This window comes from Penicillium riverlandense, assembly GCF_028828495.1.
Source record: "Penicillium riverlandense strain IBT 135883 chromosome Unknown utg000008l_segment0_segment0, whole genome shotgun sequence".
Classification (NCBI taxonomy): Eukaryota; Fungi; Ascomycota; class Eurotiomycetes; order Eurotiales; family Aspergillaceae; genus Penicillium; species Penicillium riverlandense.
This window is the reverse complement of record NW_026643199.1, coordinates 2,297,246-2,324,472: the sequence shown is the minus strand read 5'-3', so window position 1 is coordinate 2,324,472 and position 27,227 is coordinate 2,297,246. Positions and strand designations below refer to the sequence as shown.

The 27,227-nt window shown below is 49.8% G+C and overlaps 11 protein-coding genes across 11 annotated transcripts; 4 read left to right on the top strand and 7 right to left on the bottom strand.

Moving 5' to 3' along the window:
- Positions 1-3,000: 3,000 nt before the first annotated feature.
- On the bottom strand, positions 3,001-4,375 carry N7474_009945 (forkhead box transcription factor; the record flags this gene model as incomplete). The annotated part of the gene is made up of 2 exons (XM_057201355.1): positions 3,001-3,684; positions 3,740-4,375. 2 exons carry the CDS (start codon positions 4,373-4,375, stop codon positions 3,001-3,003), a joined length of 1,320 nt encoding a protein of 439 aa, XP_057049342.1.
- Positions 4,376-5,442: 1,067 nt separating this feature from the next.
- On the bottom strand, positions 5,443-7,228 carry N7474_009944 (splicing factor cactin; the record flags this gene model as incomplete). Its single annotated transcript, XM_057201354.1, has 4 exons — positions 5,443-5,460; positions 5,516-6,175; positions 6,223-6,687; positions 6,746-7,228. 4 exons carry the CDS (start codon positions 7,226-7,228, stop codon positions 5,443-5,445), a joined length of 1,626 nt encoding a protein of 541 aa, XP_057049341.1.
- Positions 7,229-7,383: 155 nt separating this feature from the next.
- N7474_009943 (uncharacterized protein) lies at positions 7,384-8,977 on the top strand (the record flags this gene model as incomplete). Its single annotated transcript, XM_057201353.1, has 2 exons — positions 7,384-8,262; positions 8,306-8,977. 2 exons carry the CDS (start codon positions 7,384-7,386, stop codon positions 8,975-8,977), a joined length of 1,551 nt encoding a protein of 516 aa, XP_057049340.1.
- Positions 8,978-11,133: 2,156 nt separating this feature from the next.
- pgxB (uncharacterized protein) lies at positions 11,134-12,649 on the bottom strand (the record flags this gene model as incomplete). Its single annotated transcript, XM_057201352.1, has 5 exons — positions 11,134-11,517; positions 11,568-11,813; positions 11,866-12,039; positions 12,092-12,259; positions 12,311-12,649. 5 exons carry the CDS (start codon positions 12,647-12,649, stop codon positions 11,134-11,136), a joined length of 1,311 nt encoding a protein of 436 aa, XP_057049339.1.
- An 828-nt stretch (positions 12,650-13,477) lies between these two features.
- N7474_009941 (putative alpha-L-rhamnosidase A) lies at positions 13,478-15,498 on the top strand (the record flags this gene model as incomplete). Its single annotated transcript, XM_057201351.1, has 2 exons — positions 13,478-14,578; positions 14,629-15,498. The coding sequence occupies 2 exons, from the start codon at positions 13,478-13,480 to the stop codon at positions 15,496-15,498; spliced, it is 1,971 nt and encodes a 656-aa protein (XP_057049338.1).
- A 236-nt stretch (positions 15,499-15,734) lies between these two features.
- N7474_009940 (uncharacterized protein) lies at positions 15,735-16,321 on the bottom strand (the record flags this gene model as incomplete). The annotated part of the gene is made up of 2 exons (XM_057201350.1): positions 15,735-15,828; positions 16,125-16,321. 2 exons carry the CDS (start codon positions 16,319-16,321, stop codon positions 15,735-15,737), a joined length of 291 nt encoding a protein of 96 aa, XP_057049337.1.
- Positions 16,322-17,803: 1,482 nt separating this feature from the next.
- Positions 17,804-18,249, top strand: N7474_009939 (general substrate transporter; the record flags this gene model as incomplete). The annotated part of the gene is made up of 2 exons (XM_057201349.1): positions 17,804-17,979; positions 18,153-18,249. 2 exons carry the CDS (start codon positions 17,804-17,806, stop codon positions 18,247-18,249), a joined length of 273 nt encoding a protein of 90 aa, XP_057049336.1.
- A 21-nt stretch (positions 18,250-18,270) lies between these two features.
- Positions 18,271-19,487, top strand: N7474_009938 (general substrate transporter; the record flags this gene model as incomplete). Its single annotated transcript, XM_057201348.1, is given in 4 exon segments — positions 18,271-18,411; positions 18,555-18,692; positions 18,705-19,177; positions 19,361-19,487. 4 exon segments carry the CDS (start codon positions 18,271-18,273, stop codon positions 19,485-19,487), a joined length of 879 nt encoding a protein of 292 aa, XP_057049335.1.
- A 712-nt stretch (positions 19,488-20,199) lies between these two features.
- N7474_009937 (Sugar transporter STL1) lies at positions 20,200-20,595 on the bottom strand (the record flags this gene model as incomplete). Its single annotated transcript, XM_057201347.1, has 2 exons — positions 20,200-20,486; positions 20,541-20,595. The coding sequence occupies 2 exons, from the start codon at positions 20,593-20,595 to the stop codon at positions 20,200-20,202; spliced, it is 342 nt and encodes a 113-aa protein (XP_057049334.1).
- Positions 20,596-21,443: 848 nt separating this feature from the next.
- Positions 21,444-23,195, bottom strand: N7474_009936 (sugar porter family MFS transporter; the record flags this gene model as incomplete). Its single annotated transcript, XM_057201346.1, has 5 exons — positions 21,444-21,571; positions 21,629-22,207; positions 22,261-22,639; positions 22,691-22,791; positions 22,850-23,195. The coding sequence occupies 5 exons, from the start codon at positions 23,193-23,195 to the stop codon at positions 21,444-21,446; spliced, it is 1,533 nt and encodes a 510-aa protein (XP_057049333.1).
- Positions 23,196-23,655: 460 nt separating this feature from the next.
- N7474_009935 (uncharacterized protein) lies at positions 23,656-27,109 on the bottom strand (the record flags this gene model as incomplete). Its single annotated transcript, XM_057201345.1, has 3 exons — positions 23,656-24,912; positions 24,966-26,836; positions 27,076-27,109. 3 exons carry the CDS (start codon positions 27,107-27,109, stop codon positions 23,656-23,658), a joined length of 3,162 nt encoding a protein of 1,053 aa, XP_057049332.1.
- Between the last annotated feature and the right edge of the window lie 118 nt (positions 27,110-27,227).

Here is a 27,227-nt window from a genome sequence, read left to right as displayed (position 1 = left end):
TTTCATAATATATATATATTTTTTTGCCTTTACCTATTGTGACTATAGCGTAAGACAAGCCCGAATTGATCGTTCTGATCCATGCTGCTAGCTTGATCGCTGGATCTACCAGCCAGCCACCCAATGGCACGCGATCCCTGTGCTTCCCGAGTTCTGCTAATGTGCTCGCCACATACTGTACCTCCCCCAGCTACGTGGCAGCCGATGAACTGGTCCCAGTGAGTTTGTTCTCAGTACCTTAGCTACTGTCGTCACCGATATGGACAGACAAGGGGTCTATCTGCAAGCCTTCGCGAACAACCATAATGGGCTCGGGTTCATTTCTTTCAGTTAGTTCTCCACACCGAGCCACAACAGACAACGCTGACGGCAGGAAGAGCGGTGAAGTTGGGGCTTGTTATTATTTGCACACGCTCTATCTCTCGGATCTAATGGCCAATAACCTTTCCCCCCCGAAAGCGTGAGCCTTGACAGCTGCAATTGGGCCGATCCACCCACAACGCCTAACTGGAAAGGAAGAGAACCCAGATCCACGTCGAGCGGAGACCAATTAGTGTTCTGCACCACTGAATGTGCAGTAGTTACGTACACCCGACGAAAACCCCTGCATTCGACAGACCGGGCTGTCAATCTGCATGTCTGCCGTCGGCTGTAGTGCAAATCTTCGTTGAGACGAAATTTCGGAACACCAGCCGCCTCCAAGTGCTGAGGCACTAAACTCGATAGATCGTAAAAAAGCAAGCCATCACGCATGCGGATCTAGGGTATCCCCGGCTACGCGCAATATGACAACCGCAGCCTCAATTCCGGATGTTTTGTGTGCCTGATTCAATCCGAAGCTATTGATGCCGGCTGCCTCTCCCCCTACATAACCGGAGAAGAGTGGAGCAACAAGAGAGCCGGGGCAGAATAATAATGAACTAAAAATAAGATGAAGTGAAGAAAAAGACGAAAAAAAAAATAAAAAAAGAAAAGAAAAGAAGAAGCAAGAAGAGAACAACAGCGTCATGCGAACCAGAGCGCGCATCGGATCGCATCCGACTCCCATACCTTGTCCCTGCCTACCCTTGTCACTGGGACCGTGGCGGGGTTTGGGGGCACTGCCGATCGATAGACGAACCCAGCGACGAATCGACTCTTCTATGTATCTGTCTGTTCTGTCTAGTCTCTAACTATCCCAGAAGCTCGTTCCGGCAGGGTAAGTGCTGGTAAATGCTGTTAGATAGTAGTATTTACTAGCAATTACCGGTGGCTGTTCTCCCCCGACCCTAATCCACTAATTACTCTGGCCTAGTGAAGAAGGGAAAGTGTCCAGCCGCTGTGGCGTGGGCACAGTACTCACTTGTTGTACGCAGCAAGTACTGACCTACCCTACAAATTTTATTGAGTAGGGACTGAATCAGACTTGGCACATTATTCAGGAACAAAAAGACTCTCACGGAACGGGCCGCGGGGCACGATCGAAGGACGTACTAAGAAAAAGTACAAACTGAAAAATCGCGTTTTTGACACCGAACGGCTGCACTGCAGCTGTCAGGTAGGCAGGACGAGTGTAGTAGTAAGTAGGAGCGGTGTAAGTACCACCACCGCCATACGCGTACTCTGGGATAGCGGGAGCACCTTCCTAGCTAGGAATATTGAGGTACCAACAGAGACCGACGAAGTGGGCAGTAGTACTATAGTACTATGCTTTGCGTCTGCTGATCGCCCACGAGCTCGTAACCAACTGTATTTATTCTACATAGCCCATCACGCAAGCGCTGGCGCTTGACAAGCTTCCTGCAAGTAAGTGTATGTACATGAAATACCGGAAGATAGGTTCTTGTATTATTGTGTTGTGCTATGTATCTCGCCCCACGATCTCGACGAGAGTCTAAGCCCCGATCTCGAGCTATCTCGAGCTAGGGGTTCGTGGTAGTGGGTGCAGGGGTGGAGAGGGTGAGGGAAGGAAGAAACTGAACAAATAAATCTACCAAGCTTGACCGCGTCACCGATGGACGGCTGCAGGGCGCTCGATAGAACTAGTCATGAGTCTAGTGAAGAAGAAAGAAAGAGAGAAAGAAAGAAAGAAAGAAAGCAAAGGAGTCGTCCGGGCGAAACTAACGGGGGAGAGAATGGTGCGGAGAACGAAGCCACTTAGTTACTTTTCTTTGTTGAACGCAGTCAGCATCGTGCATGATTACCCTACTTCCTCCGCCTGTGATTCGATCGTATATCGGAGTCGGTCACACTGTACACCGACACTGACGGAGGATCGAAACACTTACCTGGTGTAGTGGCAAGTAACTAGTGGCCATTAACCTGTCAACCTGTCAAAAGACTCGATTAACGGCCCGCCCCTGCACGAGATCTCCCGGAAGTACCGAAAATTGAGACATGCTACAGCACTACTAAAGACAAAGAACGACGCTTAAATCGTGTGACTATTATCGTTCATTTTTTACCCGCATATCTGCCGATCACTAATGGCTCTTGCTAGCTAGCACGAACAGGGATGAATGAATGATCGAGTGGGATCGAGTTATTAGAGATTAAGCGGTGGACATGGCTCGTATCAACACAAAAGAAGTAAATAAAGAAAGTAAAAAGGATCATATGGTACACATACACACAAACACTCCGTTCCCATCGTTGCGAATCATCACATCATGAGCGTCAGTGCAGCCCAAAAGCAAAGCTTTCCTTCCACCCTGAAATCCCACTCCCTTTTTTTGTAGTGCACTTGATGAGCTAAAAAATAGCCAAAGCAGAGAAGAAACATTAGAAAACATGCATCATCTAGTTTATTGATCAGGCCTCGAAAGACCCCCGCCCAAAAAAAAAAAAAAAAAAAAAAAAAAAAAAAGAGAATCAGAACCCGCAATAAAAAACGGTACTGAAAGAAAGAAGCGTATGCACGTCAGCCTTGCTCGAGCCTTTCCACCATCGTATCCCTGAACGTTTTAGTTAGCTCCTCACCCGCGCTACCAGCCGCTGAACCAACCAGACCCCAGACATCCACTAGTGCAGCACAGTGTACACGCCGGGGGAGAGACCGTGCGAGACGTCAGGCCCGGTAGGCTCCCCGTTGCCGGAGTCATAGTGCAGCCCAATCCAGCTTAGATACGCAGGATCATCAAAAGCCAAGCAGCCTGTCCCCGTCTCTAGGGCGCCTACGAAGACGGGAGCGGTGGCGTCCGTCGGTAGGCCGGCGCAGCCGATCACCATGCTTGGATCGAATGGACGCACTGGTGAACTGTTGGTCTCTGCGGGGTCCATGGTGTGGTAGGCTTGCATAATATCGGCGGGCGAGGGATCCATTGGTGCATAATGATTGCGATGGGGAGGAGAAGGGTGATTATGGTAAGGGGTCTGTTGCTGAAGCTGGCGGCGGAGATGGTGGACCGGTGGTCGAGCTCGATATTGTTCCTTTCGCAGTAGCTCGTCCTGGCTCGTGCGGGTGGTGGTCGAATGGCGGATCTTCGCTGCGCTGCTCCTGGTGGCCTTGGACCCTCCCTTAGACCCTGAATGATGATGCCGCTGAGGAGGGGCGGGAGGACTAGAGCTCTTGGTTCGCTTGTGGTTCGCCTTACGGTAGCGAGTAGTCGAATGGACGCCCCCCTGCTCCAGTGCTTCCTGCGTCAGACGCCAGAAGTTGGCTGCTCTCTTGCCCGGTGCTGCTTCTTCCTTGATAGGTTCAAATCCCTGGCAAGGCAATTGGTTAGGAACATGGATTGCAATGGGAGGGAAAAATGCATACTGCATTCATGGAAAGATTGTGGCGGATGCTGTTCTGCCAGCCCTTTGAGGATGGGTCTTTGCACTTCGCCGTGTTCTTCACGAACCAGTTGTAGATACCCTGAAGTGGCAGTTTCTTGTTGTCTGCAGATACCAGGGCCTCATAGATGAGTTTGGAGTATGGCGGATCATCGCTGGACTCGCTAGAGGCCGAGTTATCCCGTGAAGGAGCAGGTTCGGGCGACGAGATCGTCATGGGGGCATGGATGCTGTCCCCAGGCGCTGCCTGCGAGAGATACGAGGCAATTTCAAAAAGTGAAGGAGGGGAAGCACACATCTCTGGCAGATCTAGGATCTCCATTTGGGTAGGATTGTAGTCGTTGGGGTGAGGGTGACGACGGTAATGGTATTCTTGAAGAGAAGAGGGGGAAGTAAGAGCCTCCTCCACCCAGTTCAGGCGGTCATCACCGTTCTCCATGTGCTGCCGGTGGAGGCCCGGGCTCAATGGAGCCATAGTAGATGGGGAAGCCATCAGGGTAGGTTTTGAAGAAGTGGCGCCTTGAGAGTCCAGATAGGGCGAGTGAGGGCCGAGCGCGTACAGCTCTGATGAGGCTATGGAGGCGCTCCAGGGCTCCGGGTGAAGGTGATGAAGAGGCATCGGGGATTCTTGGCTGGATCTGGATCTCGGCCAGGCATCGATGGAGGGACAGGGGTTGTAAGGCTGGGGGGCTTTCACCTGGAGAAGCGTGTCTGATGGCTCTCGCTGGTCAGTTGGCATCTGAGCCAGGGAAGAAGGGTGAGATGGAAATGAATCCATGGCGTCTAAAAGAGAGCCGCGCTTAGTGAGGGAAAATTGTGACTAGAGGGTAGTGCATGGGGTGTGTAGAGATAGGGAAGAGTGAAGTGAAGCAGAGAGAGAGACGAAGAAGAAGAAGAGATGATGAAGTACAAGAAGTATGGGGGGAGACAAAAAAAAAGCCAGACGTGGCCATCCATCTATCGAATGGAGGTGTACACTCATGGACTATGTATGCTGGACTATTTTCCCCCCTTTCCTATTCTGTCGGTCCCTGCCAACACATAGGGCAACAAGGGCAGTTCGCTCTCTCTTGACCTCTTTCATGCTGCAATTAGCCACGCAAACACCACTCCACTCTAGCCCAGGTGAGGCCTAGAAGTCTACCAGACACTAAGAAAGACCAACCGCTACGACGGCCTCTCCAGATGACCCCGTGGAACGGCGCTGAGCCCTAGTGACCAATGATCTGGCTGGCCATCAGGCGGATCTGGTGCAACGAAAAAGGTGGTCAAGTGTGGCGGACGCCTGCAGACAAGTCCCTAGAGGACATTCTCGAAGAGAGAAAAAGCAAAAACAGAAAAAAAAGGGAAAAATACAGAGTTTCAGCCTCGACTGCACTCGTTTTTGCCAGCCGGAAGTTGTGAATTAGCCCTGCAAGACATGGTGTGACCGGTTTTGCTTTTCTTCTGGTTCTTCAACGTCTGTTCTGGTAATTAACCATTCCAGGCGAAAGCACATGGACTGACTAGTGGTGCTAGTCAGATTAAGCATTTGACACCTGCCGCACACCCGGTAAGGTGGTGATGTTTCCAGGCCAATCGCCTAGACATCCTCTCTGGCCGTTCAAGGCGCTGGAAAATACATCGCGCGCTTAGTCCCTCCAACCTCCAACCACCACCATGTGGGAATGACGGGTAGTGCATGTGTTACTTCCGGTAATAGATCTGAGACAGTGTCAGTAGCCATCGGAGTATTTGATCTGGAGTAATAGTGACTGACCCGCTTGAACTGGAAATGGAGCTGGAGAATGCCCTTGTCAAAGGTACTCTTGAACCCCCGTTCTCGCTTCGCGCTATAATCCCATTCCTTATCCACAATGCGGAAGGCAATGTCTTCATACGGCGGACCCGCCATGAACCGGATGAGACAGGTGTCTTCTTCGCCCGCGGCCGCAAACGACTCTCCGCGCTTGCGACCGTGTTCGCGCTCAATACGGTACGTTGGCGCCTTGGCCTTGTCGATGAGATCCGGGTAGAAGATGTTGAACTTGTAGCCCTGCACAACCTTCGGCGGCGGGTTGTCATGGTCATAGTGCGTTTGGTTGTACTTGTTCCACTCGTAGCCCATCTGCACGCGGTTGAAATACCGGGGCTTGCGCGGCCGGTGTTTACTGGCCCATTGGGATTTGGAGCTCGTGGTAACGGCCTCTTCGCTTGTGAAAATCTCCTCATTCTCGCTGACACCTTTAGCCAGCTCCCGCTCGTACAGAGCCTTTGTGGCCTGCGAGAAATCGTCATTCGGAATGGCTGAAAACCGCGACGATCCGGCAGCGGCTGGGGTGCTTGTGGAAACTGGGAACACAGCAGCCGAAGACTTGTCTGCTGCTCGCTGCCGTAGAGGGACGTATCCCATGCGCAGGATCTTCTGACGCTCGCGGGCCTGTACGATTAGTTGAGGATCATTTTCCCGAGAGTACGGTAACTTACCACCTGGTTGAGAAACGCCGATTCGTCCATAATCTCCAGTCCTTTATCTTCCGGGCGTACCTGGAGCAATGGGTCCGGATCTAATCCTTCAAAGTCTTTAGGGTCTGGTCGACGAGCATCGTCCACGAGCGGCGCAAGAGGTGCCAGCTTTGTCCGAATCGACTCCGCCTCCTCTCTCTGCTGATTCCGTAGATCGCGCACGCGCTCATCAATGACGGCTTGGCAGACCTTCTTCAGTTTCGCCCGCGCCTTCCACACCGTCAGACTGCGTAGCAATTCTTCCCAGTAGTCCGTGTCGATAGGTTCATTGGAGTTCAATTTTCTTTTCACTTGCGCCTCCAATGTTTGAAGTTGTTCGTAAGACTTCGGGCTTAAAAGTCGATTGATATCAGCAGCTACGGAGCTGAGCGCCCGTCCTTCGGGCGCAGTGATCTTTTGACGGTCTCGACAGATGATTCGCATAGTCTTGGGACATAGAAAAAGTCAGCGAAAAACATGTTAAAATGAAAAGATGGTAGCTTACCTGCCAGAAATCGCGATTCTGCGCGTTGGACTCCAGGCTGAGGAATGTATCGATCTCCTTCTCCAGATCCAGTAGCTCGGGCTGCGACAGGCCCTCGAACACTCCATCCGGATCAACGATATCCAGCTCAGTGTCGGCAATCTCATCGTCCAGAGGATTGGGATTGCGCGTGGGATCGATCACGCGCAGTGTGACGGCCAACCAGTCGATCGGTTTCGCGCGGCCTTCCTTGACTCTGATCTCCGCCTTCTTCTTCGCCTGCTTCAGGACGAAGACATCCTCCTGCGAAACCCACTGGCGCGCTTGCTCGTCCTCCTGAAGCTGGTTGAGCCGTACTTGGTCTTTCATGTTTCGTCGGGGTTGCTGCGAAGGTTCCTGTCGATCGCGCCATTCACGGTCATGGCGCTTCTGCTGTTGGCGCCATGGTGGAGAGCGCGAACGGCTGCGCCTGGCGCTTGGGTGATCTGAGTGTCGCGTGGACATTATGGAGGTTGTTGGATGGAAAGTCGGGCGGAGACTCGGCGACGGAAAATGAATGATGTTCTGGAACGGCAGATTGACGGAGCCTCAAGGCGGTCATCTCACTTGCGCCACACGTCACCCCGACAGCTAACTACATACTGTTGCGCAACGGCGCGATGGCGAAATGGCACCGGCTGCGTCTGCCAGAGGACACTCCGGCGCTTCTCGTTCAATACTCAAGCACACATCAGGGCTACGAACTCTACATGACGGATTTCATCTCCGTCTGGTCGGAACGGCTGTCGCGCAAGGACATCCTCCAAAGAGCCGAGCAAGATGCGACGACGATCGATCCCAGCGAGGATACAGAGCAGTTTTCTGTGCTGCTCGGCAAGATCGGGGAAGCCCTCCGTGGTACCGGGGGCACCACCACCCTCAGCAGGGGGCCCGGGGACACGCTCGAGCTCATCACGATAACGGAGCTGCCTGCTCCGCTAAAGCCGTTAAAATGGTCTTTTTATGTGTCGAGAGATCATCCCAAGGCCTCAACGCAGCACTTGCTGCTCCCTCTGCTGAAAGACGAGGCAGATTGGGAGTCACGCCAGCGGTCTCTCCTCGACCAGCTTAAACAGAAGGATTGGGTGCTCGGCAAGCTATTTGACAAGATCGAAAGCCTCGGCGTCGACCTTGGGACTGTGTTTCCCAGTGCAGCTGGTCTGCACACAGCTCTGAAGGGCGACGCACGGTCTGCGACGGCCAAGGCCATCAAGGGCGTTGCCCCGTTTGACGAGCAAGCATGGTTGGCCGAGAGCCACGGCACTGGGCTAGCTGCCAATTTTGTGCAAGAAATTAGTACATCTGAGAAAGCTGGCATTCTCGACAAGCTCAAGCTGCCTCAGGATAAATGGTGGGAGAAACTTCCGCCACGCCCCAGGACTTCAGATTCAGCAGGTCCTACAGAAATGGAAATAGATCATGACAAGCAATCGAAGCTTCAATTTGCCGAGTCTGAAGATGTCGAGACCGACGCTGGAAGTGAAGACGACGAATTCCAGGTAGGCAAATAGATACGAGAGTTTTAAATCATACTGATGGAAGATTCAGCGACAAGAAACACCCCCTCAATTGAGGAGTCAAGAAAATAAGCCGAAAATCAAAAAGGCGGTACAATCTCCACGCGCGTCCACCGCAGAGGCAGACGAAGCTACAGCTACAGAATCAGAGCCAGAAGCTGAACCGACCACACGACGCAGACGTACCTCCATAATATCTCCACCGAAGCCAGAAGCAACTCCGACCCAACCTCGAGAAACGCAGAAAAGGCCTCGGGGTGGCTTGGGTGTTATAGGGGGCAAGAAGAAGAAAGAAGCACCAGCACCAGCACCAGCAGAGCCCAAGCCCGCTGAAACTGAGGCTCGGGACGCGACACCTCCATCCACCCACACAAAACCCGCAAAACAACCCAGGAAACTGGGTATGATCGGCGGCAAAGCCAAAGTCCATGCCCCCAGCAAGACGGAATCGACACCGGAACATGGTGCTGTTCCATCTCCGCCTAAGAAAGCAGCAAAGCAGGAGAGCCCGAGTCCACAAAAAGCGGCACTGCCCAAACACAAAGAAGAACCTCCATCTAGTCCTCCACCACATTCAGCACCGCCAGCTCCTGAACCTGAGACAGAAGAAGAGAAAGCCAATCGCAAGCGGGAGGAGCTAAAACGACAGCTACAGGCAAAGAGTCAAGCCCCTGCAAAGAAGAAGCGGAGATTCTAAATCTTCCTTTTCATTATGCATTGGATATAGTATGTATGAAAGAGGTACAATGAATACACATACAGGCAGGACAAGCCTTTCCAATTGATGCCTCCCCGGCAAACACCAACAATCAACACAACGTGACCGCCAGCGACTATATTAATCTGTCCTGCCCACTTGCACTCTCGTTTCCCTTTGCCCTGCTTCAACAACCCCCTCCATCCCTTTACTTATGTTTCTATATACCTGGTAGACCACACACACACACACACACACACACACACACACACACACACACACACACACACACACACAAAACAACCACATCCGTGTATATCCCAAGACTTGCGTCGAGAAATTGAACCTTTCGACCAAAACCTTTCTTCTTCAATTCCATCCTGTCGTGAGTATGTCATCTGCTTGATGACTTGCATAGTGGTATTAACGAAAGACTAGCTACAACCTTTCTGCGTGTTCATGCTCACTATGCGACTGCGGTAATGCGAGCCATCGCGCACCTTCCAAAGGGCAAGAGATCCACGGTTTCACAACGGACGAGCACCCGCAGGTCCTTCATCACACTTTTTTTGTCAGAGTTCATGGCTTTACGGAGCGACACATGGGGCGCATAAGGCACTGGAGCCGGGCATAACAGTCACAGTCAATATGACGCCGCAAGACTTTCACCTGCCGTCTGCCCACGTCGCCATGTTGGAAGATGATGCCCCGACTCTACCTAATCATGTCTTCCTATATAAAGGCAAGGCGTACTAGGAGATACCGGGTTCACGACAACTCATCCGAGCTGATGGAAGCATCGATATCAACTCTCGCTACCCCTGCCGGCGCTCTAGCGATACCGGCGCTCCGGTCCATGACTCTAGCCCACTTTGTCAAAGTACTCGGGGCTCGGGGTGCCAACTGGGAGGCCGGGGTCGGCTAGTGCACTGGTGAGCCGCCCCTCATCATATTGCTTCCCACATTCAACATGCATCCTGGAATATCAACCACTTTAACAAACGAGTTCGCCATATGTCGATATCTACACCAAAGGTGTTCCAAATCCTCTTCGGGACCACTTGCTCCGCCCGTTGCTTCGACGACTCACTCTCATTTAGAGCCAAAACGATGGAAGACCCCTGGTGCTCGGGGGGCGCCGCATATGAACGACGTAGCATCGTTTACGCTATGGGATGGGTTGAACTACAAGTTTCATCCCAAACGTGTTAATAATAGTCATGGATTCGGAACAAGTTCGGGAATGGACAAGTCGTTATGTCTAGGTGGTTCATGTCGATTAAAACTTCAAGGCTACCCCGGCTAGTACCTCCCAGTCTAGGATGCTGGCTTTGTGGGTGGGATTGAGGAAGACGACGAAACCACTCCTTGCTTTGAGGAGTTCGACTTTTCTGAGGATGAGTGCGATCCTCAGAATGACCAGATGCTGACGACTACCTGGATCATGAAACTGATTCTGGGGAGCGTTGAGTATCGTATGGTTGGTCATGTGACAGTCCCTCGTCAGAGCCGTACAGATAGTCTGTCTAGATAGCCTCATCTCTTCCTCTTTTAGACAATTCACTAGTTTCACATGCTCCCTTCCTGATCGCCAGTATTTCAGCTCTCAAGAGGGATGGACCGGAGGAGTGGCAACTAGTAACTGCGAGCTTATTCTTAACCCATTCCAGATGGTTTCCCTAGTGAAACGGGGGTTATTATTAGAATCCACAGGGTATATTCGGATTTATATCACTGTAAAAGTGTTATGCACGCGTAATGCTTGTTCCCGACTGGCGGCTATGCGCCTTCGGTGGCGGTTTAGCTCTGCCAATGTACAACAATGAGTTGACCTAGATACTCCTTTCTCATTTATATCCCCAAACACGTATCTATATGCACGAAGCTGAGGTGGCCAAAGCTCTGTTGGGAAGAGTGGCGTCCATCGCATCTTTCTTTTTTTCTTTCTCATCGATTTTATTGAATTTATCTCCAGTCAGTCCGGACCGCTCGCTTCAGATGCCTCAGACAAAAGTACCTCTACGCGAGATTGTGGGGATGGCCACACGGCTCCTCTCTTTATTCTGTCTGAATTCGCTTACAAAACAATAATAACACCCTCGGGTTTGCTTTATTATGTCCGAGATAAAAGCTCTGACTCTATATCGGAATACTCACTAGCTCGAACTCGACTGGCAGCTCACCCCGATGTCCCCCTGAATTCCATCGCAGATAATTTCCGCCGGGCTGCCCGCTGGACTTGTCAGATTGATGCGTGACAGGTGGATGTCAGAGCAGACTGCGTTGGGCGAGCACGTCAGATCAGCCACCACTTTGCCCTCTGCCCCCGAGGAGGTACCGTGGATGTTGTCGAACACGATGTTGGTGACGTTGACTGCCGACGGATACGCCGCGCACTCGGTCGCGTTCACATCGAAGTAGCATTGGTCCAGTACTACTGGGTTGTCCGTGTTCTCGATGTGGATGTTGCGGTAGGTGATGTTGTTGATGCGCCCATAGCCCACGCCCTGGCCGGCCCACGCCTTGAGACGAGCGCCATTCTGCCACAAGTCAGCTTCAATAACCATTAGTATCTAACTGGAGAACTTACCTGGCCGTTCAGCAGAGTCACATTCTCGATATGCGCATTCTCAATGATGTCTTTGACGCCCGCGTACTGCCCGATACTCCCCATGCTCACGCCATGCGTGTTGTTGCACCATAGGTTCTGCACAAAGATGTTGGTCGTGTTGGGCTTGGGCGAGAAGCAGTCATCGCCAACATCCACACGCGTGTTCGTGACGCTGAGTCCGTTCACGTTGTAGGAATCGAATCCGTCGGTGTTTTTAGGCAGGGCCTGTCCAAAGCCATTAGTAAACCCCGATAAGTTAAAGGTTCCAATCACATACCGACGCATTGGTGGAGTAGGCATTGATGTACACATTGTCAAAGGAAATATCGTTGGTGCGCACGAAGAAGTTGGTCCAGCACGGTGAATTCAGCTGCGTGATGCCCTCGATGCTGACTCGCGTGGCATTGTCAGTCAGGAACAGGATGGGTCGGTAGAAGGTGTTGTCTGGGTTCTAGACAGCATTAATGCTAACACTTCTACTCATTGTCATCCGAATCTCATACCAAAATCTCTTGGCCGGCAAACGCATTATACCATTCCTGGCCATTGCCATTGAGCGTGCCATGGCCAAAGATCTTGATGTCCTGGCCGCCCCACACCCAGAAGGTGATGGACTTTTGGAAGTCGTAGTAGAAATTGTTGGCTTGCCAGTAGGTGATGTTATTGGTGAACTACATAGGTCAGATCACTAACACCGAAAATAAGGGGGAGTATGGATCTACCTTGATTTCACCTTCCAGCTGCACTTCAATATTATCCAAGAAACTCAGATCCAACTTCTTGCCAATCACGTAGGTTTTGCCCTTTTGCAGCAACAGTCGACCGCCGTGATTGGCCTGCTTGATGCCCCAGAGGAAATCAGTGGAGACATCGTCTGTGTCACTCTTTGATGCGCGAATGGTGACTGTCCGGCGGTTCGGGTACTTTTGGCGGTGGACTCCAATGCTTCGCAGTGCTGCGGTGTCTTTGGCTGGGATGATCTGGGCGCCGGGGATGAGATGGTCTGTGACGATACCACTCACTGCGCCGACCAAAAGCGCGCCGAGAGTGAGGAATCTCATCCCGCAAAGAAAGCCAGATATTAAGAATATGATTTGTAGAGCAAGTGTCAATCCAATGACACGAGTCGACTTCGGTGCTGCTGGTGATCTATTCAGACCAGTCTCTCCCCGCCGCAATTGGAGCTCGTACTGGCCCCTTTGTACCTTGCCCTCCCCAAATTGTGCTGATCTGGGGCAGCATTGGCACGCGGGGATGACAGGAGATTTCTCCACCTGTAAGAAAGCTCAGGGCATGAATACTGCTTGGGAAACGATCAGCAGGGACATGTCCGAGTGTGCATTGTCTGCCGATGGTCGGCCTTGGGCATGCCTCCGCATTTTGCCAACCGCAAGACCTGCGGAGAGCACCAACAGTCAAAGACTAAGCTTGAAACTTCTTCTGCAGGCCCGTCCCACCGCCTTGGGGCCAGCGATATGCGCGGGGAGCAAGGATCTCCATGTTCAATGTATGCGGAAAGTGCGCCAACGAAAGAGGCTCACATAGACCTAGTAGTTTTGAGGCGGACTTGGGACCGGGTAGTTAGAATTTCAGACAATTCGTGACCGCCATTTTGGAGTTATTGGTCCAGCTCGGTACTAAGTAGTGTGTACCAGAATTCTCGTTGCCGACGTGTGGCAACTCTGCATCTCCACAAAACCACAACAGCTCCGCAACCTTAAAAGGCAACTCGGCTAGTTGATCGGTCGAGCCTATGTGGAGAGCCGGGATACTCTCAGTAGCGCCTAGATTTTTCGGGCTCGTTTACTCCGAGGTCTTGATCAACTGTCTGATCATAAATGGCCACCTCGCCCCCTAACTAGGGCGGCCCGGTGACCTTTTTATCCTCCATGTATTCGATTACTTGGCTGCTAGCCCCCATCGTGGCGGCTGCTGTGCCATACGAGCGATATATCCTTGCCCCCGAAAACCGAGAACTGATTCCCGCAACGGTTCATAAAGTCAGGGGATTGGTCAACAATGCCGACGCTCTGACTCAATCCGCTGGCGAAAGTGCTACTTTCCATGGGGTCTCGTCTGTCACGTACGATTTTGGGAAAAATGTCGCCGGTCTAGTCTCTCTGGATGTTGGGGATGCCACGTCGTCGGCGGCCTTCTTGGGCGTCACCTTTACAGAATCGAGTCTCTGGATCAGCAGCGAGGCGTCCGACGCAACTGCCGATTCCGGCCGTGATACTCCGCTATGGTTCCCCGTTGGCCAGGGTGCAGGAGAATACACGCCAGATGCCAAGTATGAGCGAGGTGCCTTTCGCTACCTGACACTCGTGAGTAATACCACTGCGTCTGTCCCGGTGCACCGTCTGCGGGTGAACTTCAAGGCTGCTCCATTGCAAAACCTGCGAGGCTACACTGGATACTTTCACTGCGATGATGAACTTGTCAATAGGGTCTGGTATGCCGGTGCATACACCAACCAGTTGTGCACGATCAACCCAGACCACGGTAACGCACTAGTTCACCTGGACACCATCAGCTCCACGGATAATATTAGCCTACCCCAGACAGATACCTGGTGGAACAACTACACCATCACCAATGGACGCAGCACCACCACTGACGGAGCCAAGCGTGACCGGCTGGTGTGGCCGGGCGACATGTCAATCGCCCTCGAGAGCATTGCTGTCAGTACCGGCGACTTATACAGTATTCGTATGGGTCTGGAGTCTCTCCTAGCTCTGCAACATCCCAATGGCCGCCTTCCGTATGCCGGGCGTCCATTCCCGTCGAGTATCATCAGCTATACATACCATCTCCATAGTCTGATTGGGATGTCATACCTCTATCAATTCTCCGGGGACCAAGATTGGCTATCCAACCACTGGAACCAGTACACGCAAGGCCTACAGTGGGCGCTTTCGTTTGTGGACAACACCGGGTTGGCCAACGTGACGGCCAGTGCTGACTGGCTGCGATTCGGCATGGGCGGTCATGTAAGCTTGAGATCTGTTAATGCTGATGAGTATGCTCTAACTCATGCTAGAATATCGAAGCCAATGCTATTCTTTATTTTGTTCTTCAAAACGCCCAGGAGCTTGCGCAAGAACTAAACGACACATCCTCCGTGCCGCGATGGAGCCATATCGCGGCTGGCATCAAGTCTGCGGCCAACAAGAGGCTGTGGGATGGGGAGAATGGGTTGTTCCGCGACAATGAAACTACCACGCTGCATCCGCAGGACGGGAATTCGTGGGCTATCAAAGCCAACCTGACTCTTTCAGATCACCAGAAAATCTCCATCTCTCAGGCCCTTAAGGCCCGCTGGGGTGAGTATGGTGCTCCAGCCCCGGAGGCTGGAGCGACAGTCTCGCCTTTCATCGGTGGATTTGAGCTGCAGGCACACTACTTGGCCAACCGACCCGACACGGCTCTGGATCTGATCCGATTGCAGTGGGGTTTCATGCTGAACGACCCCAGGATGACGCAGTCCACCTTCATTGAAGGGTACTCCACGGACGGCTCCCTTCATTATGCCCCTTATACCAACGACCCCCGCATCTCTCACGCCCACGGCTGGTCTACGGGTCCGACCTCGGCGCTTACCACCTACACGGCTGGCATCCAACTCACGGGACCGGCTGGTTCAACCTGGCTCATTACACCGCAGCCAGGGAACTTGAAAACCTTGCATGCAGGGCTGACCACATCACGGGGCGGTTTTTCCACTTCCTTAGAGCGCACATCGGATGGCGGCTATAAAAATTTCTCCATCACGACGCCTGCCTCCACCGTCGGAGTAGTGAAGCTTCCCGGGACTAAGGGAACTTTAGTATCGAAGAATGGAGACCGTGTACGACTTGTGAATGGTGTCGCGACTGGATTACGTGGTGGTACTTGGGAGCTGCAGCAGTAGATGTACTAAATCTGAAAATTTCCTGTTATCTTTTCTACAGGAGGAAGTGTTGATATACTATAAGATAGGGTCCTTATACACACGCTGACTGAAGAGGAGGAAGCAATTTTGAGTAGTTCTGCTGGTTCAGGTTCTTAAATTAGACGTTGCGGTTGCTAGGCAGACTATATCTTTGAAGTACACCTGTACCAAAGGGACACGTAACGGAGCGCCAAAGGTGCTCAACACCCCCTTTATTATCGCTGCAGCCACTTATCCTTGGCCGAGTTGTTGAAAGCACTCATCTGATTCGTCAACTCAGTATATGGTTCATCATAAGGGTCCTTAATTCTGTAAAAGATTAGTATCAATATCGTATGCGACGTAATTATGAGAAGACTTACCCCTATCCTCTAGCAACGTTCTCGATATACGAGCACTAGTGCTAGCCTAGGAACCACTTCTCCTATAGAACTTTAGCTAGACTGGCGACGTAGTCCTCCCCGCGTTCTCGCTGTCTATTAATTGAGCTTGTCCGGCTTGGATTCTTCTCTGTATAGCAGAAGTTGCCAATATCAGCTAGTAGTACCGGTTTTCCGCCACACTACTTTGAAAACGTTTCTAGGTCCTGTCGCATCTTCTCTCACACTACCGGAGTCGGCGCTTCTACGAAGTACTGGATAGATAGGACGTCGACATACTTTGACATCGCGTGGAGCACGGCTTCGGGGATCCCCTTGTTGCCGTTGTATCTATCGCTAAGAATGAGGTGGTTTGGATCCTGCTCCTTTATCGCTCCCACAATCGTCGAATAGTACCTTTCGGCAACCTCGCCTACCTTCATTGCCCTCTTAGTGTCGCTTAGACCCTTCAACTACGGAAAGTCGGCCCTAGAGGCGTGCCGAATCTAAGCAGGTATATTAACAAAATAGTAACCTAACAAATTGGTACTGTCCTTGTGTTGAGAGCATACACTTCGGGCGAGATATCGGCACTAGTTCTCGAACTTTTCCGAGAACACATCATGAAAGATGGAATTTCCATTCTAATCCTCAATTTCCATAACGCGAAGCTGAATAACATATGGCATACTAGTGCTCTTGAGTTCCTTAGTAGTCTAGGGGAACAGGCTGTGCTGTAGATCTATTGGTTCCCCATACCAATCTAACGCTTTCCCCCAGTCGCCGCCAATGTATTCTTGTGTCCATCCGATCGTGTTAATGCCGAAGTTTTGAAAGTCCTTGACAACACCATTTTGTATCTAGGACGCTCTTAAGCCATATTTGCGTTCCCAGACTAACGCATTAAAGTCATACTTGAGGTTAGACTCGTCCGCATGATTCAGGCCAATAGAGAGAAAGGGCTCGCCAGATAGGTCGACAAAGAATTAACGCCTATCTCTGTCCTATTGTATACGAAAGAAAGAGTTTTCTATATTCGATACAGGAGCTGATACAAATGACAGAGGTCTATCTTGAAGCACCAAATGCAACACGCTAGTGAGGATGAATCAACTACGCAAATTAGAGGAGAACAAGCGGATGGAAGAGGCAATAACTCTTCGGAAATAAGAGAAATGAGGTACTAGGAATGTCCACGGTCAAATTAGGTTCGGTTCTGCGCTAGTGGGCCATTCTTGCTCTCACCCTATACATTCAGCTAGACCATCACTATAAGCATTTAACCGTTTAAGCGTCGAAGCTCTCGAGGCAGAGCTCTGAGGCCGACGGGGTGGCGGGGAAGAGTTACACTGGGGAAATTATCTGGGGGATGTGCACGTTTAAAGAACAATGCATTACGCAACCATGATAGATCGCCTAGAAGCTTGAATTAATTAACGGGTCTTGGGGGTTGTGGTTAGCAGCATGCTAGCTTTAGCGGATCATCTCCGGACCCTAGCCAGTGACCCGAATGCCGAGAAGGCACAGTATTACTAGTTAGTATTACAGGTATCTTATCATGCAAGATCTGCTCTCTCATCTTCTCATTCAGTCTAAGGGCACAAGAACTTTGCACCAAAACAAAGCAAAAGGACCGATAGAGTGAAAGTAAGCGTGTGAATAGTAGCTAAGCGTTCAAGCGTATAAGCGAGCAGGAGTATCTTCTCCTAGAGGACAATTAATTAAACTTTACTTAGTATTAGAGCGGAGATATTGGGGTAGTAGGGATGTTCCCAAAAAAGCTCTGCCCGGTTTCCACGGGGATTTGTACCTGCATGAGCTATGATGATCTAGATGACGGCATGTGTTACAGGTATTTTTCTCTCTGCTAGGCCACCTCTTGTTCTCATCTCTCCCACAGAGCGCAATCTACTTGACCTCTAAACATGGCGGCTCAAACAAAAATCTGGCGCAATTGGTCGCCCCGGACTGTCCTTTTTGCAATCAACGTCTTCGCTGCAGTTGCGATTTTCTTCGAAGGCTATGATCAAGGTGTCATAGGAGGTGTGAATGGCTCTCCAGACTACCAAAAGGTGGTGAATATTGGTAGTGGAGATGGTAAGTTACTATCACCCAACTGACTAAGCAGGGTGGTCTAGTTAGTAGTTAGTCTATTGTGAGTACGCTAATTAAATAAGTGAACCTATATCACTCACTGACATTACCATAGACTTAGGTGCTCTCTTATGAGACAATTGTTTCTCGGTCTATATGTTTCACTACTAATGAATATAGTGGCTGCTTCTTGGGCGGTTGGTCAAGTGACAAATTGGGCCGCATTAAAATCGTCTTCATAGGAGCATGCTACTGCCTGATTGGAGGTGCCTTGTAGGCTGGCAGCATCAATGACAAAATGTTCATCTATGCGCGTGTCATTACTAGCGTGGGCACCGGCCATTTGAATGCAATCGTACTAGTTTGGTCGGCCAAGGTTGCTCAGACCCATTCGAGAGGTTTAAGCAGCTACGCAACTCCCCCACTGCAGCCCCTAACCGTTATATAGGAGCTTTCATATGCCTTGTGTTCTTGGCTAATTATCTCGGCATTTCGATTGCGTACTAGCTCTCTTTTGGACTCAGCTTTACCAGTGAGAGCGTCGCTCCTAGCTTTCGATGGCGCTTTTGTCTTGCCTTCTAGTGCTTACCGGCAATAATCCTAGCATGCGTTATCTGGTTCCTACCGGAATCCCCGCGATGGCTTATCAAAACTGGTCGCAATGAAGAGGCCTTGGAAGTTCTTCAAGCCCTAAGAGGTGCTAATAGCGCTAGTACTGAAGTAGTTTAGCAGGAGTATAACGAGATCATTGATGTTGTCGAGGCCGAGAGATCTCTGGCCGAGAAGGGGATTTTCATTTCTTTGTTTTTCGGAACGGCGTCGGGCAAGCTTCACTTGCCTCTTCGGGCAAACTTGGCTTTCTGGCTTCAAGTTATGATGGAATGGAACGGCATCACTGCCATCATAGTATTCTCGCCCACGATCTACGCGCAAGCTGGGTACGGCACAACAAAGGCTGGTTGGCTCAGTGCCCTAACAAACACTACTAGCATACTTGGGACCCTCATTGCCTCCCAAACAATTGACAAATTCGGACGAAGGAATCTACTGTTCGTCGGGGCTGCTAGTATTGCTGTTACAATGCTCCTAGCGGGCGAATTTGACAAGCTGCTTGTTGATCGCCCTAGTCAAGCTTCGGAGTACGGTGCTATTAGTGTCTTATGGATATTCCTATACACTCTAATTTATAGCTCTACATGGCTCATGTATGCTTCCATTGCCTTCATTTGAAACTGTCAAAGGCGTTTGCTTATTTTGTCGTAGGGTACCCTTCGTTTATCCAACTAAGATTTTTCCAGTCGCTCATCGGGCTTTTGGAAACGGTTTTGGCGTTGCAGGGTGTGTAAGGAGCTTCACTAAACTTAGTGCTCGAGCTAACTCTTCCATAGATGGGCGATCGGCTATGGCTCTTCCATTCTGGCAAATCCGGTCATGTTTAGCCAGATACAAGAGAAGATCTTCTACATCTACGGCGCGTTAAATATTGCTTGGATCCCCTTAGTTTACCTCTTCTAGCTAGAGGTACTTATCTTCCCTTGTAGCTTCGTGTGTTCTTAATTAATGGGAAATTCTAGATAGCAAAGCGCTCGCTCGAGTTAGTCGACTAGTTGTTCGAGTCATCCGTGCCATTCACCTAGAAACAAGAAGCGCACTATAAACGTGCAAAGGCGGAGTTTGATAGGCTACATTATCACAACCACGCTGACAAGCAGAATAGTACGCTCTCGGAAGTGGAATAAAGTGCACTTCATCAGCCGTTCTACGGTCGGGCTTGCTCCGTTGCTCCTTATCTAGGGCCGAAGAAGGTCATTGAGAGGTGCAGAGACGGGAGGTCGCCATATATTTAAGACTTACGTTCCTGATAAAGCTTGTACTTTGTGCTCTAAGATAACTCTAATCCCAATAACAACTTAACCTCGTTTTCCGATCTACTATAAGCCTAGATAATTTAAGTATATCCTATGATTAACAGTAGAAACTGAACGTTCTAAACATAATCCCGTCAATCCTCTCCCTTATTAACACTTGATTAACATGCAGGGACCCCTTGCTAGCTTCCTGATTTGTATTACAAGTTAGGATATTACAAAGACGGAGCAATGGCTCTGTATAAATCAGCTACGGAGTGAGAATAAGGACCTATAACTTCTAGAAGTGTACGACCTCTCGGATCCTACTACTAGTGGAACGAGACATAAATACCTCACAAACCAACCACTCTAACCCTCTACTTCTCTGAGGCCGATACCTTAGCCTCGGAGCACTCTGCCATTTCCTTTTCGCCAGTACTCAAGGTGTCGACCCTGTCATCAATCTCTTTGGCTTCGGCGTCGACGCTGTCAAACAGGCGACGTTCGGCGACGGCGATGTTACCACCAGCCTCACTGAGCATTCTGTCATACTCGCGCTTGTTGGCACTAACCAGAAGTGAATGGGAAGCGAAGAGTAGGTTCATTTCTTCAAGAGAGCGGCCATTGGTCTCAGGGTAAATGAAATACACTGCAGGTATTGCAACTGATAGATCATCATTAGTATATGCTGAAGTAAAAATGGAGGCAAGCAACTTACTGATATTGAAACAGGCAAAAAGGATGAAGGTTCCGTATCCTATATTTGCCAGCATGATGGGGATGAGCAAAGTTGTAAGGCCAGAGCCCACAGACCTGAAAATCATCGTAAGTATATTGTATCGATTCATTCTGTAACAGGATAGCATGACATACCATCCAAATATTGCGAAGGCGTATCCTTGAGCCCGAACCTCTTGTGGCCAGATCTCGGTGGCATACAAAAAGCATGGTACAATAATAAACTATGGGGTGTTAGGAAATGGTCTGTATACTTAGAAATAGGGGTTTATCATGGTGAAGGTCCATAAGAAGACGAACAGCATGGAGGCAGAGGCGACGCCGAGTTTCTCAGCTTTGGAGACATTATTTGTGTCCTTGGAAACTTTGAGAAAAGCAGCGCGCATGAATAGAACAACTCCCTGGCACGAAAATCCCGTCAACATACTCTTGATTCGACCAAATCGATGGATGACAAGGGACAATTATATGTTAGTACACTTTACACTTTCCTTGGCAAGTAGCTAAGGGTTATTTACTGCTGCCAGGGTCCCGAAAGCGCGCCACACAATGTGTTGCAGAAACCTGATTCTATCGGGCGATCATAGTTTTATTGCCTCTGAGGCGGAGGGTATGGCGAAGGAACACTTTACCTAGTTAAGTTATTTGACTATTCAAGCAGATTCTTTCGTAGATTGAATGGGATCAAGCATTTATAAATGCCTCCAGGTCCGAGCTTCTCCCATGTACATCCCTTTATTCTCTTTTCTTTCAACTTCGTCTCTTTTCGATAACCCCTAAACGAACACATCAGAAAGCTGACGAGACACAAACTATACTACAGTTGCTATAGAAAACTAGGTTGAGGTTAAGGGTGCAACTGGGGGTGTGTCCACTTCATATTCTAAGCATCCGCCACCTCCAGCTGTAGTTTGCCATTTCCAGCCCCCTCAATCATTTCTTCAAGTCTGTCCCTAGGCAAAGTTGTTTTCTTCCAGGGTTTGACACCAGATGCAAATAATTCGTCAATATCTAGAATAGTGATATGAGTAAAGCGCAACAATTGATTAGTTTATGGTCGAGACTCACCTTCTAAGCTCTTCTTCTTGGTCTCGGGAAAGAAGAAAAACGCATGGATGCAGGCCACAAGATTGAACGTTCCGAAGATAATGAAGGTCCTCCACTGAATATTCTGGAACGCAGGTGGAGTAAAATAGCTGTTAGAGAATCCCAAAGCCCAATTAGCCGATGTTGCGATGGATACTGCTTTGCCTCGTAGTCGAATAGGATAGATCTCTGAAGGATAACACCAGGAGATTGGTGCCCAGGTGAAACTGTAAGTTGCAACTAAAAGGTACGTAAAAGCAATCACAGCAGCTTTTGCTTTGGTATTAGTCGAATCCATCGTCCAGGTGACAGCGCTCGACCCATCAAAACCGCCGGGCACATAGTGTCCATATTGAGCCATAACACCGGCATTAGAATAAAGCCAAATCATCATGAAAAACGCACCGCCAATGAGAGCGGGACGTCGGCCGATGCGGTCGAGAAATAGGATGGCAGGTAGGGTGAAGACAACGTTGATAATATACTGGACAGAAGAGGCAATGAGCTTGACGTTGCCTGTCAGACCCGCCATCTCGAAGATGTAGACGATATAATAGAGCACTGCAAGATTGTTAACATCTAAAGTTCATGAATCCCATACAGACAATACGAACTAGCATTATTGCCGCTCAGCTGAGTCCAGATGTGCACAAAGATACCGGCCGAGATTCGGTGGATGTTGTCACGGTGAATTAGCTCTGCCCAGCGGACTTTCCCTTGCGATTCTGAAACCGACATAGCCTCCCGAATTTCAGCATACTGAGCTTGGACAATCGGCGCTTCTGGGTCCCCACCACCATGGAGATGTGTAAGCACTTCAAGGGTTTCTTCCCAGCGATCTTGGGAGGCGAGCCAACGTGGCGAGCGAGGAATGAAAAATAGAGCAACAAAAAGAACAGCGGCCGGTGCAATTTGTACTGCCCAAGGTACACGAAAAGCCGCCTCGCTGTCTGTATACGATGTCCCGAAAGTGATGTAGTACATTACGAGAGCCTGGAAACCACTATCAGTCCAGTGGCTCGGGTGATTGAATGTGTTACTTACACCCCAAGTAATGCTCCACTGCTGAAAGCTCAGTATTCGCCCTCTCACAGCAGGGAGGCATAGTTCGGCCAAGTAAAGGGGGCCAGTTGATGTGAACATTCCTGTATCTTCATGTTAGTTTCTATTGCTCTAGGGCTATCGCACAGCGTAATGACATACCGACAGCTCCTCCACAGAACATTCTGCCGACGATAAGCATCGCGATATCCACGCTGGCTGTGCATATTATTGCTCCAATGATGAAGACAATACATCCTACCATCATTGTGGATCTGCGCCCAATTCTGTCCACGACAAACATATTGATAAGGCAGCCCAAGAAAGAACCACCCGAGATACTGGCAGTAATTCCGCCTTGTTGGACTGCATTTGGACTGTCGAACTTCTCTGTAAAAACCTTTTCACTCAAAATGGCAGATAACGACGAGATATCGAAGCCTTGAAGCAAACCTCCAATGACAAGAAATGGGGTGATCACATAGATATTGTATATTTTGTATGCCATGTTGAGGGTGCGATTGTACCTTTCACAGACTTGAAGACGTGCACCTGGGAGTCGTCTAAAGTGGTGATTAAAAGCCCATCACAGCAAATCAATTAAGGTCCGGGTGACTTGGGGCATTGTTGTACCTGCTCAAAGGATGTATACGCTAGGGCCCCGTTAAAGCGGCGATGCGGGGCTGATGGATCGGGCCAATAATAGTTTTTCCGTAGTGGCGTCCTTAGGGCCATAGCGACAAACAGCCAGGCCATTGCGACATAGGCCCCCACAGTCGCAGCGAACAGTAGCTAGCGAGATACGCGATACCGGAAGACGGCAAGCAATGTGGCTTGACGACAAATTTACTAGCACAATTGCGAGAAAGAATAATCTACGACGAATAGACGACTCAAACAAATGCATGTGGCTCATTTTTGATACTTTTTACTTTTTTTTTTCCGCCTTCTCAAGGTCCAGGAGGCGCTCATGCAAGCGAAATAACCTTCTCTGCGAAAGGAATCAGAGTCACAGGAGCAGTCAGGCCATAGGGTTGAGGCCCATAGGTACTCGAGTATTGGGCCTGTTCCCAGGATTGCGTTACATTCACCTGAAGCAGTCGATTGCGAAGCGTAGACGAAACCTCAATTTTCACGTCATTCGATCCTCCTTTCAAGTACGGTGTTATGTCCACAATGGCGTCTGTTACATCAATAGGACCCGTCCATTGGGAATTGATCCATAGTCTGATGGTGTGGAAGACTGGGCCTAGGTCGAGCAAAGCACCGCTGGTTGCAGAGTTGGGACTCCATGTGAATTTGGTTGTATAGGTCCCAATCCCCGAAGTGCTTTGGAGGCCGGTGATATTATACCAAGGAATCAAGTTATCCAGTGTGAGCGTGTGGTACTTGTAGATTGACGTGTAGTTGGTCCAAGGAGTGGGGTTTGGCAGCCAGTCTTGGACAGTCAAATTCCACGGACCGAGCCTCGACGGCTTCATCAAATTGGCAGAGCTCGCCAAAGTGAACTTTTTGCCGTTGCTAAGGACGATTTCCCGATCAGAAGTGGAAGATGAGCGTGCAATTAGGGCGTTGCTAGTAGCAGAGTAGTTCAGATACTCCACATTGGTCTTCACAACATGGATGTCGGCAACCTTGACGTCAGGGAAGAATCCTTTGGGAGCAAATGCCACAATCGTCGATTGGTTAGATCGAAGCTCAACCCAGATGTTGAATCTGTCACCAGAAGTGGTGTAGTTCACAATGGGTGTGATCACACCCGTCCATGCATCGAGCTCATACGGCACTCCCTTTCCTTTGATAGAGGCTTCCGTCGCGTGATCCTCATAAATGTCCGAGTTATACACCCAATAATAGTCAACCTTGTTAGGGGTGTCAATGCGGTGGACATAAAGAATTGGACAAGGCGAGAGGTTCTTTGCAGTTGGCTGTATATTCAGCTCCTGAAGCGCACCAACAACTTCGGCCTCGGTGTCAAGATTCTTGACAGACGGATACTGTAGTAACCTTTGCATGCTTGTTTTGACATGTTCATCGCAGGAGTCACAATAATATGGTGTTGTTTCCGGCACTCCGCCAACAAACAAAATTGGGAAATCTTGTTCGGCCCATTCGGAGAATCTGGTGACTGCTTCGACGGTGATGTTTGTAGAATTGTCGACAATAAAAGCAGAGAACCCGGGACCATTTTCAGCCAGCAAGCCATTGGTAATAACAGCGTTGTCCTTGCGGAAATAATTAAAATTGCTTTCAACTGGGGACTGCAAGGATAACTCACGAATTTCAACAGTGACGGACTAACGGAGACGTACGAGTACCCATTATTTTCAAGAGAATGATCCCCAAAGATGTTCTCGGCCATGCCGTAGTGCTTTATATCAACCGACAGATATTTGTGTCGATAAACGCCGACATCCACACGGGGCACGCCTGTCTGAAGAATCAACTGCGTCCTCGCAATCCAATCACCCATCTCCTTCACATATGGCCAGCTCGGCTGTCTCGCTCCATACATTTCCGAATATGTCCATTCAAATGTCGTCAAGCCCGGCCACTCAACCTCTGGTCGAATCCCAGAATAAGGGTAGCCATGGGCAACAATCCGATTCACTCCGCCCACGTAGTTGATCTTACAGTCATTGAGGATGACAGGCCAGGTGATAGCGTATGACTCGTACCGATGAGCGCCAAGTTCACTGGAAAATATTTGCTTGTTCCCAAGCATAGCGCCACCTCCCATTGCGCGAAAAGCATCAATAACTCCATCGAAGTAGTTAGACTCGGTCTCCGGAGCGTCGATATAAGCAGCTGCGGAGACCATATCCCATGGAGGAGCTAGATTAGGAGCTGTCGCGTACGGCTGAAGACTGCCTTGCATATTCCATTTGCTACTCCACTCGGAAAGCCCGGTTAGATGATACTTCTCGTACATCTCCTGTAAGCATTGATAGAAGTCATTTCGGAGCTTCCAGCTAATGTCGGTACCATTCTCATGATCACTGAAAGCAAAGTGGAAGTAAGAATTGGCAAGAGTGCTGGGTGGCAATCCCGTAGTACCAAAAAGTGCTGGCAATGCCTTGGTAATGTCGTAGCCTCGTGATTGACGAAAGAAAGACCTCAGTTCATCTGTCCAAAAGAGTGTCGCTCGGAATTCCGCTGAGTCTTCCCATGCGTAATGGCCGAGCTGGCGTACTAGGTCTCCGTTCTCACCGTCCATCACATATTTCTCCGTAAATTCAGTCCACAGGTCAGTTCCTTCTTGGCTGTAGTGATCCACAACATAGGCAAACCAGGATGCTGGGTTATCTGGATTTGTGGCATTGCCAAAAGCCCCCTGAGCTGCAAGATAGCCAGTGCGACGTTGATAGAAGGTGAAAAGCACATAGTCATTTCCATCGGCTGGCGCCTTGTAGCGCAGCTGACTGTCCTTGACCAAATGTGTGACATCTACGACACTATCATAGTCAAGTTGAGTCACTCGAGGGTCTGTAGATGGAACTATATCTAGAGTTAGGTAAGAGTGCAACATGTGGCTAGGAGAAAACTTACTCTTGCTCTTCCTTGCCACAACAGCAGCCACAAACTTATTCGTAAAATTTGTGAAAGGCGCGTGGAAATCCGGAGCGTTTGCATAGCCTGGGTAGGTCTGACCTGGGGGTGGTATCTCTCCGTTGAAAACTTGGCCAGAAGACAAACTGACGTTGCCATATGCCAGCTCTGTGTTCATTCCGGGAGAATCGGGGTCCAAGATAGGTATGGAGGCTCCCTGAGTTGGGCCTAGAGCCAAGTCGATGAGCAAGTCAAGTTCGTCTGCAGCACGAAGCATAGTGTTGAATCTATCCCTCCATCTATCTCCTCCATAACCATAGAGAGCTGGATCAACCACGGCGTCTTCGATGCCATAATTTTCGAGGCAGATGATTTCAGCACCGCCGAAGCCTGCTTGTTTGATTTGCTTTAAGTCACCAAACAAAATGGTGTCCTCAACGTCCGCATCCGGAACCCAATATCGTAAGTAAGGTCTGGCTAGACCTTTTGGATCTGCAAAGTCCCCAGGCACATCATACACAATCCAGGGGGCTGGTCGTTTTCCAAAGCCAGAACCTTTCTCTGCAGCAATGATCTTGCTCGTAAGAGCAAGACCAAGCACTAACCTAGGCCTCATGGCAGATTAATACTTGTGCCTGATCGTGGACCCTTGTTATGTTGTGAATGATTGAATTATCGGTAAGGTGAAACTGCCGGCGGACGAGGTCAAACCAAGGGGGGCGGAAGCAAGCTCCCTGCTGTAAATTTCCTAAAATTATAGCCGTCAATCAAATGGTATCGCATCATTTGGCGTTTTTGTGAGCCCATGAAAGTGTTTTATCTATCGGGTTCGATTGTACCGAAAAGCAGAGGCTTGCCGGTTAAGGACTTCATGGTCTGGTATTACGATGAGCAATACTTTCGCAACCCATACTGATCCGTCTGCTAGGAGAACTCGGAGAGATCCGATTGCTGGAAAAATATCGCTTACAGATGCAAATTAGTCTTTCTT